The following is a 15,283-nucleotide window of genomic DNA, read 5'->3' on the forward strand; positions in this document are numbered from 1 at the left end:
TAAGCAGAGATACATCCACAGAGTTTAGTTCACTGATATTTATCTAAGAATGATTTATAACTCTCATAAGCATAAATAACAGAAATGCTCAAAGTCAGTGATTGATGACTGAACAATGGTACATTCATACAATGGAATTCTATACAGCCATTAAAAATCTTGTCATAGAAAAATAATCTGTGGCATACGGTGCATGTCTGTGGTATAATATTTTAAACACTATGTACATATTTATACATACTTAAAACACAACGATCTTGTATTTAGATGCAGTAGCCAAAAGTTCAAATGGCTATATACCAAAAATGTTTAAAGTGCCCATCTCTGGGTGGTTTGATAATGGATGATTTTTATATTGTTCTTGGCTTTCCTCACATTTCCCAACTTTTCTTCATTGAACCTAGATTATTTTTGCAATAAAAAATCTTATTTAATTTATCAAACTTGATAAAACAATTCATAATTTTACATTTATAAAGTTTAAAAGTATAATTGTTTAATGTTAAAAAACAATTTATAATGCATTTCATGAGATTTTAAAAGGATATATGAGAATATATTTGCATGCTTATGTTTATTCTAAAGAATAACCATGGCCTAGAATTTATTACATCACTTGGTTATCCACATCCTCAGCCAGTCACCTCAGACTGGAGCCAGCATTTCCTACAATTCTATTACAACTCTGAAATGCTACTTTTGAAAGAGAAAAAAGAATTGACTCACCCTCTATCAAGCAAGAAGAAAACTGAATTCGGTCATGCCTTTGTTTTAATTTTTACCAGGAAAGTAGAATTGGACCAAGGAGGTGGAGACAGGGAGGCATGAGGCAGAACTTTCGTCCTATGTAGTCATCACGATTCTCCCCCTTTCAACAAATTTTTCAAAGTTATGGAAAATACTGTGCAAAAACAGCTTCCAGTCTTTCCCCCCTTTATAAGAATAATAACAATAATAACCAACATGTATTTAAAGCTCATTATGTGCCAAGTACTCTGTTAATGTGTGTACACACACACACACACACACACACACACACACACTAAACTAATTTAGTCCTTATAATATTTTGAGGCAGGTTTTATCATTTCACACATGAGGAAATAAAGATACATTTTCCTCAGCTATAAAGCCCTGATGTAGAAATTCCAGAGCTGCCACTGGGAGAGACATGGAATAAATTTTTATTTTACGATATGTTCTGGAGTCCACTCAGTCACCTTATTTCTGATCTTTTTCTTAACTTCTGTTTTATACAGGTGTGGTTACCACAGAGGCCTTACCATTCAGCATTCCTGGTAAGAAAATAAGACAAGAATTTTTAGTTACTATACACCAGTATCTCTCAGATGGGGAACAAAGTTTGTTCATTATTTTTTTTAATTCAGGTGTAATTAACATATAGTAGGATATTAGTTTCAGGTCTGAAACTAATCACAAGAAGTGATTACTGATTACAAGAAGTGTACTCTTATCCCTTCACCTATTTCACTGTTTGTGGAAATGCAAGCTGGTGTTGCCACTGTGAAAAACGGCATAGAGCTTCCTCAAAAAAATAGAAATCAAAATACCATATGATCCAGCAATTCCACTACTGAATATTTACCCAAAGAAAATCAAAACAGTAATTTGAAAATATATGTGCACCCCTATGTTTATTGCAGCATTAATTACAACATCCAAGAAATGGAAGCAACCAGTGTCCATCCATAGGTGAACGGATAAAGAAGATGTAGTATACATACACAATGAAATATTACTCAGCCATAAAAAAGAGTGAAATCTTGACATTTACAACAACATGAGTGGATTTAGAAGGTATAAGGCTAAGTGAAATAAGTCAGCCAGAGAAAAACAAGTACCATATAATTTTACTCATAGGTAGAATTTAAGAAACAAACAAAAACAAAGAAAAGACAACGAAAAAACAGGCTTTGTTCGTATTTTAAAATAGTTACTTTGGAGTCATTGTTCTGACGCAACTCTATCTAATTAGACTTGTCACTGTGGCAAAACTGTGACAAACACTGAGAAACAGAAGCTAAGTAGATGCCATCCCTATTCCAGAGGAGTTCTCACTTCTGGAATACCTCCCGGAAATACTACTGTGGGATAAAAAAAATTAAAACAATCTATCAGAGTGAATAAATGCTGAATGCGACCACAAAATGGTGCACACAGGTAAAAGGGATCTCACGGTGCAGTGGTGAGGATGGTCTGTGGTCAAACCAAGCAGTGTTCAGCTGTCCCAGCTGTTGACCCTGAGTGAATTTCCCTAAGGGGTTTCTGTCCCCTGAATTTTAAAATAGGCCCATAACATTCATCTTACGGTATTTCTCTAAAGATCAAATAAGAAAACGTAGGCAAAATTGGTTCATCCCAAGCCTGACATAGCATAATTGCCTAGTAAATGAGAACTCTTAAGCCAGGCTGAGTGCTGAGAAAAGGGTAGTCGGGTGGCATTCACTATGTCTGGTTATTTTTCTTTTCTTTTCTTTTCTTTTCTTTTCTTTTCTTTTCTTTTCTTTTCTTTTCTTTTCTTCTTTTCTTTTCTTTTCTTTTCTTTTCTTTCTTTTCTATTTTCTTTTTCTTTCCCCTTCTTTCCTTCTCTCCTCTCCTCTCTTCTCCCCTCCCCTCCCCTCCCCTTCCCTTCCCTTCCATTCTGTTCTCTTTTTTGCAGGCTCCACTCTCCGCACGGAACCTGACCCAGGGCTCGATCTCACGATCAAGAGTTGGATGTTTAACTGACTGAGCCACACAGACACCCCTCCAGTTATTTTTCTAGGAAAAAGAAGATGACTTCACAAGAGCTGGCTGAATGCAGAAAGGGAAAGTGTCTTTTGAAGGTGGGATTTAGGCAAGATACGCTAGAGTTTTTTTTAAGGCTCAGAAAAAACTTAAGAGTGGCCGCAGGATCATTAGCTAATCGAAACATTGAGAAAATAACACTGAGATAAATGGAAGCAGCAGATTTTAAGAACAGAGACCAGGAGAGGAAAATTAGGCTAAGTGCTTGGAACTAATTATTAGGCTTCTGCATTCAGTGAGACAATCTAATTTTCAAAGTGACTTCAATGTGAAGCCAACATGATGGTGTCAAACCGCAAAGCATTTAAAGGTCAAATATAGACACCCAGTGCTATATGCCCTGAATCCTAAAAATAATGGCTAGCACGGTGGGGGATTGTAAGTGTTCCCATGCATTATCTAATTTTATCTTTGCAGACATCCAGAATTTTATCTTTGCAGAATCCAGAGAGACAGGTGTTATGATCTTCCTTTGCCCAAGAAATTATTAAAGCACAAAGAAATTAAGTAACTTGTCCAAGGTCACACAACTAGTAAAAGAGATTCTTATGACTGAAACCCCATTTGTTTTGCTCCAGAGCTCATACACCAACCACAACCACCAACTATCATGAAGAAAGAGAAGACAAGCCCCAAATAACCTTTAAACATACCTTCTAAGGAATGATCAAATATAACCAAGTCCCTGAGTATGTGACACAATAAGGTATAATGTTATTTGTAACAACTAAATTCAAGAAAATTGTGAGGCTATAGTAGTCATATGGCTTCATGATTTAAAGTGGCATTGGAGACAGCAGAGAAAGAAATGTAAGATGTGGACTGATCAGGTTAACTCTGGTGGTGCATTAAGGCAACATTACTAGAAACTTCTGCAGATAGGGAATCCGGTGCAACCGTTGATAAAAGCTCAAATGAGACACAGTAAGGATTTGGATCCAGATGGTGACCGTGGTATAAATCTGGAGAACTCATAGCAACATGACCTCTCTTGGGGATGAGCTACAGTTCGTGTGGGGCAATGGCTCACTGTGTCTCCTTTTTCCTCACCATTTTTACATATTTTTGAAAATGCACTGCTTTTGATATAAGTCGATAAGTGCTTGAAAGTAGATACTGAAATTACTACTGTTAATATTGACACGTTACTTCATAAATTTTACTAGCTAACTGCTTCAGATTGAATAGTAGCAGGGCCCCTGGGTGGCTCAGTCGGTTAAGCGTTGGACTTCAGCTCAGGTCACAATCTGGCAGTTCGTGAATTTGAGCCCCGTGTCAGGCTCTGTGCTGACAGCTCAGAGCCTGGAGTCTGCTTCAGATTCTGTGTCTCCCTCTATCTCTGCCCCTCCTCTGCTCTCTCTCTCTCTCTCTCTCTCTCTCTCAAAAATAGTAAACATTAAAAACAATTTTAAAAAATTTAACAGTGGCTGAAAACACAGTTAATAAAAAGAAACCCATTCAACAATCTAATTCCAATACAGAATTGTAAAGACACACTCTATGTATTCTGACTTTATTTTGAAATTTTATTTTTTTAGGAGACGGACTACTTGAACACATTTTTTCTGCAGGAGGTATGTTAACAGTTGGTGTAGAATAATAATAATTTCATCTTAAACTATTGATTTAAGATCAACTAGACACACTACTAGTTGCGATTGCCTAAGAAAATAAAAAGCATCAATTTTTTAAAATAAATCTTTATTCATTTTTGAGAAAAAGAACATGAGGAGGGGAGGGGCAGAGAGAGAGGAGGACAGAGGATCCAAAGCAGGCTCCATGCTGAAAGCAGCAAGCCCAATGCAGGGCTCAAATTCATGAACCATGCGATCATGACCTAAGCTGAAGTCAGACACTCAACCAACTGAGCCACCCAGGTGCCCCAAAAAGCATCAATTTTTAAATCAGAAGAGCATATGTTGTTGACTCTCATCATACAAAACTGTAAAGGCAAACAACATATGCTCTTTTTAAAATTAAAATATGCATTTCTTATTTTCCTAAACATTTTGGAACTAGCAATACATAATCTGATATTAATTTTTCTTTTAATTTAGATATTTTAGCCTTCTAACCAACCATGGGTACTTGAGCAAAGTCTCATAAGAGCTTATAAAACAGTTGAACTTCCTTGTTTCCTACTTGTAAAGCAAGCAAGGAGCTTAAAATCATCTGATTAATTGGCACCACATCAAGAATAAACATAGACCATTTATATCTCAATCCTGATTTATTTTGGGGCCTACGCTACCACTTTGGGGTTATCCTCCCAACCCTCTATGACTGGAGGACCGTCACCCCCACTTCTTAGGTGCTGCTGTGGACCTGGCTTTAGTTGATTCATGTGCTCCTTTACTATTCTGCATTTCTCAGCCTCCCTTCACACTTGGCCTGTATCCATACTTTGCACAAGAAAAATGAATGGTAGAAACGAATCCCTATTCATGAATTAAAGCTAAATAGACAGGAAGATGGACAACACCAGGGACAGGAAAAAACACTTTTACCTTTTTTCAATCAATAATAAGTCTTTTAAGTATAAATTAGCCAAATAGATATGCCATTTTACTTCTATGTCTTGCCTTCAGTTCTATTTACCTCATTTGAAAGCAGTACAAATATGAATGAATACGCAAGAAACTGTAACTTCAATTGCGTTTCATTCTCAACAAGTAAAAGATTTGAAAAATATTTTTAGCATATTTACAATGTCATATAGTTTGTCTATTACATTAGAAATATACTAATCAGTGTGCACATTGCATATTATATTAGCATATGGTATAGTTTAGACATTGTTTTCTCTCATAACTTTGAAACTGTGAAAGAGTTTGTGGGGTTTTTCCATATCAAGGTAGATTGTCCACATAGCTCTTATCCATAATTATGCCTGTGAGGTCCTGTAGAACAATGGAGGTGAGTTGGAACTCTTGAGTCTTGGTTGTCATTAGATGTGTGACCTTGGACAAAGACTTTAGCACTCAAAGTTCCAGTCTCCCACATGGTTACTGTGGAAACCTAATCTTCTAAAATATAAGATATACTTAAAAGTATATTAATATATTTTCTGTAAAAACGCAAAGTGATACTACCATGATTTTACCTGTTTTATTTTTCGGTTGCTTTGTGGTAGCTTATTGCATATTTTTGCAATTTTCTGCTCTCTTTTTCTCCCACAGAGATAACAGGGATTGTGTATGCGGTAATGGCTGGTATCATCGGAACTATCCTCTCAATTGCCTTCTGTATTAAACGACTAACAAAGGTGAGATTCAGTTTTTAATTTTGCTATAAGTGCGCTTCCTCTGAGTGCAATTCAAGTCAAAGAGAAACAAAATTTCATTCCATCTTTTTCAACTGGACACTTTTTTTTTTTGCATTTGCCCTATAGAGGAAGCTGAAATATAAAACTATCCTCCATTTCCCAATGAAAAATTTTATAAAGTTTTGTCTCACTTGACTTAATATACTTTGATGCGTAGAGATGGAAGAGTCAAATTTCTAATGGTAGTATATACTTTAACTTGTGTGTGCAAAATATTTAAAATAACATGATATATTTACATATGTTTAACACTTCTGCTGGTTTTCATTGTCATATTTCTTTATACAAATTTTTCAAACTCCATCTATGTGTTTTCAGGCATGAGTGACTTTCTTTTCTTCATCACAAAAGCTAACTTTATGTCCATATGATACAGCATTCCAAAGCACATAACCTTTACTATAACTTTCTATTTAAGATGTTAAAAATTTTTTTTTAATGTTTATTTACCTTTGAGACAGAGAAAGACAGAGTGTGAGCGGGGAAGTGGTAGAGAGAGAGGGAGACACAAAATCCGAAGCAGGTTCCAGGCTCTGAGCTGTCAGCACAGAGCCCGACTCGGGGCTTGAATTCACGAGCCGTGAGATCATGACCTGAGCAGAAGTCAGCCGCCCAATGGACTGAGCCACCCAGGGGCCCCTTCTATTTAAGATGTTTAAGCTACATTTGTGTGTGTCTATGATGCTATAATTAGAACTGTGATCCTAGATCATTAAAGACCTAGTCACAAAAGAATGGTACAGTTGAGTTCTCATTCATCCTCTGCTCTTGATCTCTCTTTGTGATCTCCACACCATAACCATTATAATATTTTTTTAAAAAGGCTTATTTAGAAGGGTTACAACATTGCTATGACAGGGGTGTAACAAGACTGATAGTAAATTCACATTAAGTTCCTTTGCCTTTTTCTTTTTTCTTTTTTTTCTAATGTTTATTTATTTATTTATTTATTTTCTCTGCGAGAGTGAGAGAGCCAAAGTGTGAGCAGGAGAAGGGCAGAGAGAAGAGCAGGAGACACAGAATCTGAAGCTCCAGGCTCTGAGCTGTCAGCATAGAGCCAGACGCAGGGCTCGAACCCACAAACGGCGAGCTCATGACCTGAGCCAAGTTGGACACTTAACCGACTGGGCCACCCAGGCACCCCTGCCTTTTTCTTTTTTAACAACTTCTATTAGGTGACTTCTGTAATGATCCAAACCTATGATGGATTATAAACACTCCATGTAAATGTATCTTGTCTAAATAATACTTCTTAATAAAAGTAATTGAGAATGCCTGTTGTAATGTGAGAAATTTTGTAAAGACTTGAATGCAAGATGACTCCTCTTGTCTGCAGGATAAATATTGGGAGAAAATCATCTCCTTGTATTTGGGCACATATGGCAAAATGAGTTGTCTTCTCTCTTGGCTGGCGATCTAAAACCTAAAAAAAATCAATAAAATACTTAGTTGGCAAAATTCAGAGAAAATATTCTATTTGTATATAGAAAACTTGGATCATGTCCAATATGCTAAGAGACCTTACTTCTTTTTTGTTTTTTTATTTTTTTTTTATTTTTTAACGTTTTTATTTTATTTTTGGGACAGAGAGAGACAGAGCATGAACGGGGGAGGGGCAGAGAGAGAGGGAGACACAGAATCGGAAACAGGCTCCAGGCTCTGAGCCATCAGCCCAGAGCCTGACGCGGGGCTCGAACTCACAGACCGTGAGATCGTGACCTGGCTGAAGTCGGACGCGTAACCGACTGCGCCACCCAGGCGCCCCTCTTTTTTGTTTTTAATCTGAGAAAGAGAGGATGAGAATCTCAAGCAAGCTCCACACTCTGTGCAGAGCCCGATGCAGGGCTGGATCCCACGACCCTGGGATCATGACCTGGGACAAAATTAAGAGTCTGAACCTCAACGAACTAAGCCACCCAGGGGCTCCCTTACCTCTTTTTTAAAAAAAATTCCATTTTAGCTTTTCATTACAGCATGGAAATATGAGAGTCAATGTTTGGGGTAATAATTCACCTATGGAAACAGCAAATACTATTTAGAAAGACAAATACAAATTGAAATCAAAGTTTGTAGATATCTATGAAACCATAAATTCTTCCCAAAGTAACCTCTACAAAGCACATATTAATCAAAAGGAAACAAACTTCAGTCCCAAAAAATATTTTAAAAAAATTTTTTAATGTTTATTTATTTTTGAGAGAGAAAGAGAAGCGCAAGTAGGGGAGGTGCAGAGAGAGAGGGAGACAAAGAATCCGAAGCAGGCTCCAGGCTCTGAGCTGTCAGCACAGAGCCCGACGCAGAGCCCTACATGAGGCTCGAACTCATGGACGTCGAGTTCATGACCTGAGCCAAAGTCAGGAGCTTAACCGATTGAGCTACCCAGGGGCCCCATCCCCCAAAATATTTTTAACTTGAGGCATTTTCTTTATAAGGTCTTAACTTTAGAAAATTGTGGCATTAATATTTATCTGGTTTTTATTCATAGAAAACTCCATCTCCTGTGCAAACTGCACAACCAGAGGACGCAGATCCTGAAAGTTCTGTAGAAACAAGAAATCCAGGTTGGTGCTAATATTCTTAATGCCTTTTGCGTTTTGGTGAGGGAAAAAAATTAGTTACTTCTGATTTGGGAGAGGTATGCCCAAGTAAGATTCATTTGTATTCTATTTTATCGATGCTACTTCTGTAAGATTTTTTTATGTAAACATTTGTCTTCAGCATAATGAAGTTATCCCTTAGGCACAAAGTATCTTTAAAAAAAAAAAAAAAGGTAAAACAGGGGCACCTGGGTGGTTCAGTTGGCTAAGCGTCTGACTTTTGATTTCAGCTCAGGTCATAATCTCATGGTTGCTCAGGTGGAGCCCCGAGTTGGGCTCTGCACTGCCGGTGGGAAGCCTGCTTGGGATTCTCTCTCTCTCCCTCTCTCTTTGACCCTCCCCCACTTCCACTTGTGTTCTCTCTCTCTCTCTCAAAATAAATAAATAACATTTTAAAAAACAAGATAAAACACATACTATAACTAAAAGCAAAATTTAAGATCTTCCGTATACTTTTCATTTTCCAAACTGCAAAGTTATATCTAGGAGGCCCTATAGAGGATACAATTTAATAACCCCTGATCTGCAGCCAGACGTGGGTTTGAATCCATACTCCCAACACTTACTAGCTACGTAACCATGAAGAAGCTACTAATATGGAGATAATGGTAGTTAATGTGGAGATAATTTAATAATGACATAATGATAATGTCGACCTCATGGAATTTTATGAGGATTAAATGAGCTATAACAAGTAAAACATTGAGAACAGTTCTTGGCCATAGTAAGTGCTCATGCCTGTTAGCTCTAATAAGTAATGTAGGCTCCATGAGCAAATGACCTCCTCTACACAACTGGCTAGTCATGTGGCCCCCTTTTTTTCCACTTGCAGGTGCTATGTAGATACACAACATGTGGAAAACTGCAGGTCAATTTTTTTCACAAAGAACAGTATTTTTTTTTTAAGAGAGAGATATCACCTGAGCAGGAGAGAGGGGCAGAGGGAGAGAGAATCTTTAGCAGATTCCATGTTCAGCACAGAGCCCCATGCAGGGCTCGATCCCAAGACCCTGAGATCACGACCTGAGCCAAAATCAAGAGTCAAATGCTAAATTGACTGAGCCACCCAGGTACCCCTACATAGAACAGTATTAACCCACACAGTGGTTTTTTAAAAGAGCATTCATTGCCAACTTTAAAAAGTGGGAGATTTGTACATTAAAAAACATCCAAATATTAATGCTCCCTTACAGAAAAAAATATAAACTGTAACAATGCTGGAGCCTCTATACCAGCATGAGAGCAATCAATTCATAAGAGCCGAGGAGTGCTTGCAGCCTGAGCTATTGGTTTCAATACCAAGCCAATTTCATTTATTTTATTCATTATGGCCTCTTGTATAACCTCTATAATTAAGTGCATAGTTCCTATTAAATGTTGCCTGAAGCATAAACCCAAGTGATGTCTATTTTGGGAGATGTCCACCAAGAACAAATCTTTGTGAAATGGGCTTTAAGACTCAAGCAAAGAGGACCTGACTCTGCCTTCTGCAAAACTGACTGGGGTTTTTCCATAATTATAAAAAATTACGACAGAACTGAAGACCTGTAAATTTTTGGATTCTAGTTTTAACCTGGGACCAAGCACCTATCTTCAAAGGCCTTGCTAGGTTTCCTAGACTTTGGAGTGAGGAAAGGAAGTTTTAAAGATTTGCTCCAGCTACATAACCTATAAGCAGGACTTGCCTTGTCAGGTTATCTTGTGGCTTGCTCTTAAAGCTTAACCATGGTTGTCATGTAATTACTTAGTCCCAGGAAGGTCATGCTATGTAGAGTAAATGGCATATACAGGAGGCACCGAGGTGGCTCAGTCGGTTAAGCATCCAACTTCAGCTCAGATCATGATCTCACACATGGTTCATGAGTTCAAGTCCTGCATCAGGCTCTGGGCTGTCAGTTCAGAGCCTGGAGCCTGCTTCAGATTCTGTGTCTCCTTCTCTCTCTCTCTGTCCCTCCCCCGCTTGTGCTCTGTCTCTCTCTCCTTCAAAAGTAAATAAATAAACATTTAAAAAAATTTTAAATGGCATATACAAAGTTCTCAGCTAAAAGGATTAATAAAACCCAATCTGCCTATACTTAACAAAGTTTTCAGTCATGTGCCAGATGTACTTAATTTACTTAGGCTACCTTGTTATAAGACTTGCAGGTGGAACTAACATGTGTATTTTTTTAATCTACATTGTGCATGGTTTCAAAAAAATGTTTCGATGCTATTTCTAAAATTGAGCAATTACCACCCAAAGCCTAATTTTGTTTGTTACTCTATTGCTATATGCTTTTAACTACTGATGTATTTTGGTGACAAATTTAGTGTTTAGCATTTCCTCTGCCATTTCTTCCTATACAATATTGAGTCTCTCTGTACAATAGTCTGCAAAAGTTTGGGAGAATTTAATTCACCAAAGCACATTAAAATACCATTGTTAGTTTAAGTGTAACAAATATTTACCAAATGCTTACTGTGGGCTAGACACCACACTTAATTAGATTTACCAGTTAATGTCTCTATCCTTTAGAAGCTGAGAATCTAGTGAAAGGTGGTCATTGCAGTGAACAAATTTTAAGGTATTAAGGGCAATACCATCTAAAGAGACTGGAGCAGGTAGCAGAGGCTTCTGGAGACAGAATCACCTGGGGCCCGTCTTAAAAGAGAGATGAACATTACCCAGGGCAAGATAAGGCAGTTCCAGGCTGAAGGACAATATGACAAAAGGCATGGAAGAAGACAGAATATGCTGTACTCAAGGAATTATGTGCATTTCTATATTAGCAAGATTAATGCTTTGGTTCTCAATTCATGTCTCAAATATATGGAAAGACAGTGAAAAGAACCAGTGGCAAGTCAGATGAGCCAAATTTCAGGCTTCTTTTATTTCCCCCTATTTGTTCAAATGAGGTTATTAAATGTGTCTTAGTAAGTTAGTGAAATGGGTTATAAAATCTGATCCATCTCACAGGAAACATTGGGAAACACACACAATTATTAAAAAATGTTTTAGTCCTGTTTTCATAGAATCCTGCTACAAAGAAATGTACAAGTCAAAGGCAATAAGAGACAGTAGAGTGACAATGTCTTCTTAACAAGAACTAGAAATGTTAGAGTGTAAAGTATGAACTGCTTTACCCCCCTTGAACTTGCACATTGTTTATGCCTGGTGGGGAAGGAGAATAAGTGAGTCGGAGTTCGCTGTCCATGGTGGTGGGCGCATGTGACTCCATCAGCTCATTTCTCACGGGAAAATGTTTGGGATACACAGTTCCCATTATACCCAAATAGAAGAAAACTGTGGAAAACACTCTGTTTTAATAAGAGCAAAACTCTTCTCATCCATTTAACACACTCTCCAGCAGTAACATAAATCCAACTTTCTAGCCAAGAAAGGTGGAGGGTCAGATTTGATGAAGGAGACCAATCCAACACCCTTTTCCCATGTGGTAGTATCAGAGAGAAATTTAGCAATGAGTTGTTGTACAGACTTCTTCTTGTTTATGTCCAAAGAAAAAAGTTATTCTCAAGAGAGATTATAGACTAGGGAGGTTGCTTTAGATTGAAAGACATATATGTTAATTCAACTCACTTATCATTTGCTGCCTTCCCACTGTACTCGGCTCCTACACAAGTTCTGTGTTAGTTTCTCACCTGTGTAGAAATTAGGAGCAGAGTAATTACGTTTGTGCCTTATCTAAGGCTTTTGGAATAGATTTTCTAAAAAATTCTCTCTTTCTCTACATATTATTCTAATAGTGCTAATCTGAAAGAAAATTCCTTTCATTCCCTAATAATTATGTTCAAGAACAACTCTGTGAGAATGTAGAATTCTAAAGTATATTTTATGTATTCATTTCCTATTGTGCTTAAATATAACTATGCCCCATACTACTGCTTTTTTTCCCTCTATAATCCTTCTACAGAACAGTAATTCATGAGAATCTGCTCATCAAGACAGATTTTGGAAGAAGTCAAAGACACAAGACTTCAGTCAAGTGAAAAATGAATGTGTGAATTACACACTCCAATATAGCGTATACCTTCCTAAGCTGTACGTACTTCAGGATGAAAATTTCATTGTAATGAGTCCAGTGACTCAGTGATGGAAAATGTCTGTATTCATTAGGTGTCTATTTCAAAATGTAGAACAAATATTTTCTTTCATGCTTGCTTTTGTGTGTTAGCATTATTTTTATAATTAATTGATTTGGAATTCTCATCCCCAAACTTTGGTTGGCTTCATCCGCAGTTATTTACAAGTGATTTATTCTATTTTATTATACTTTAATGATCGTGCTGTCGAATGAAAGGCTTGTCACATCTAGATGAAATCTAAGTTCTCATTCCAAACTTCTGCATCTTGTCATTGTTTTACATATATTAAGGGACCTGAAATCCTAATATTTCCCTCATTGCAAGATAGGGGATTACATTGATGATGATGATGATGATATTTTAGTCACATGAGTAAACCTTGTGTTTGGAGATGCCTTCCATACACACATGCATAAAATCATGAGTTATATGTAACGTAGATATAGATGTATAAAATGACATTCACATTCCTTCTCTCATACATAAAACAACACAAAAAGTTTCTCCCATGTTAAAAGGAAGCTTCATGTGTGTAAATGACCTATTTAAAAGAGTTTGTCTGACAGTCGAGCATTAACTCTTTCAGGGCACTGACAGATGCGTTGTGTTCCACTGGAAGAGTTATTTATGTAAGAGGTCACAGTGTCCTGACAAAGAAAGGAATTAATGACTTTACCTTGCACAGTTAATAACCCTATAAATTCAGTAAGATGTGCCAATTTGACAAGCAGGTGAATATTTTAATAATTTGTACTGTGTTCTCAATTGAATTCTTTAATCCATCCAGTCCTACATTCTCTTCTTAATAAAGCTTTGGAAATTAGCTTAAATAATCCAAAGGAAATTTCTAGACATGAGACTAAGGCTTTGTGACTACATAGCTCTCACTCATTTATAGTAAAATTTAAAAGGCAATATAAAAACAAAGAAGTGCCCTCCTGTGATATTCTATTTCCAAATTACTACAAATCCATACGGCTTTTCATTGTGATAGTTAAGTAAATAATATTATGTACACATTTGGGCTTGGCAGCTTATATTTTTTTTTAAATAAATTACGAAATCTAAATCTTAACATACACATTTTTTCTGAGAGTGTTACTTTGTTAAATTGATCATTCAGCTGAAAAGAAGAATAGGATATTTCTGTTAGTATGTATTTTTTAAGGTAGTTTTAACAGTATTATTGGGTTAATTTAATCAAATGAATGACTCAAGCACCAAGGCAATTTTTTTTATTCATTTTTTTGCACGAAGGCAATTTTAAATGTACTTTTTTCAATAAAAATAAAATGTTGAACCAAGAGAGAACAGACTAGGTTTGTTGCTAACGCAATTTACGAGTCAAAGACAAGAGACTAGAGTGACTGTACCATCTCAGCAAGAGCAAGAGAATTCAGAGAATAATGAAAGTATGAATTGCTTTAAACTCCTGGAACTTTTCCAGTTAATTTCTCTGTACTTCGATCTGTGGACTTTTCACATTTCAATTTAATGTTTGTAGGAAGAAATTACCTTTACTCTCTTTGTGTTGTTATAATTAAACCAGCCTATAATGATAGTAAAGAAATCTTACCTTGGAAGCCAACATGAATGGTTTATATTGAATTTCTTAAAATTGAGACTAGAATCAGGTGTGGGAGTGATGCTGATTAGAAAATTCTGTCCTCCAGGCCTGAGTGTTTGCCCATGTAGGTGTGAGCAGAGGGGCCATGCAAAGGGAAAAGAATGGAGAAAGGTGAGACATTTGCGAAGAACATGGGGATCCGAGGAACGCCGTGGTGTAAGGGCTATTTTAGTGATATTCATATACAGTAGTGGAGCAAGAGCCTTCTGGTTTATTCTAAGCATTTGTCTTATCAAATGTAGCACATTTCTCATAAGAAACTCCTAAGAGCCACATGTCATCCAAGCAAAAATCAATACAAAATTCTACCCAAAATCATGCATGAACCTGTTCTTGTGTCAACAGGTATCTATCTAAGCTTATGCCCTCAGCTCTGTTTAGCTAGAATATGTGCACTGGCAGCTAACTGGTAACCCACTTTCAGTCTCTACAATGAAACATGTGGTCTGAATTCTCACAGCACCTGTGCATCTTGCGTTGCATTTACTATGATCTAAATTCTATCCCCTACTTAACTGAGATCCCTTGGGAGCAGGGACTTTAATTCATTTTTGTAACTCCTGTGAGGCCTGAAAAAATGTGCTCTTATCCCATGATGCTTTTCTTAATATTTAAAATGACATTATTCATAGCGATAGAAAGGCTTAGTCTGGCATGGTATGGAAAGAGAATCAATTTTGGATCCAGAGTTTGAACCCTTGCTTGTTTATTCACATAACTTCAGTTTCCTTACCTATGATGGGAGGATGAGAATAACCACCTTGAAGGGCACCTGGGTGGCTCGGTCAGTTGGGCATCTGACTTTGGCTCAGGTCACAATCTCATGGTTCATGGGTTCGAGCC

At 37.0% G+C, this 15,283-nt stretch overlaps 1 protein-coding gene across 2 annotated transcripts in view; it reads left to right on the plus strand.

The window, feature by feature from the left end:
• Positions 1-14,401, plus strand: part of GYPA (glycophorin A (MNS blood group)) — a 37,157-nt gene extending 22,756 nt beyond the window's left edge. For both annotated transcript variants that reach the window (XM_019828918.3, XM_019828917.3), the window contains 5 exons: positions 1,260-1,298; positions 4,347-4,382; positions 5,988-6,073; positions 8,619-8,694; positions 12,642-14,401. In XM_019828918.3, the coding sequence (XP_019684477.1) occupies positions 1,260-1,298; positions 4,347-4,382; positions 5,988-6,073; positions 8,619-8,694; positions 12,642-12,649 (245 nt within the window). In that variant the 3' untranslated portion in view covers positions 12,650-14,401. The remainder of the gene's footprint in view (positions 1-1,259; positions 1,299-4,346; positions 4,383-5,987; positions 6,074-8,618; positions 8,695-12,641) is intronic.
• The last annotated feature ends 882 nt before the right edge of the window (positions 14,402-15,283 follow it).

This window comes from Felis catus, chromosome B1 (assembly GCF_018350175.1).
Source record: "Felis catus isolate Fca126 chromosome B1, F.catus_Fca126_mat1.0, whole genome shotgun sequence".
In the NCBI taxonomy this organism is placed as follows: domain Eukaryota; kingdom Metazoa; phylum Chordata; class Mammalia; order Carnivora; family Felidae; genus Felis; species Felis catus.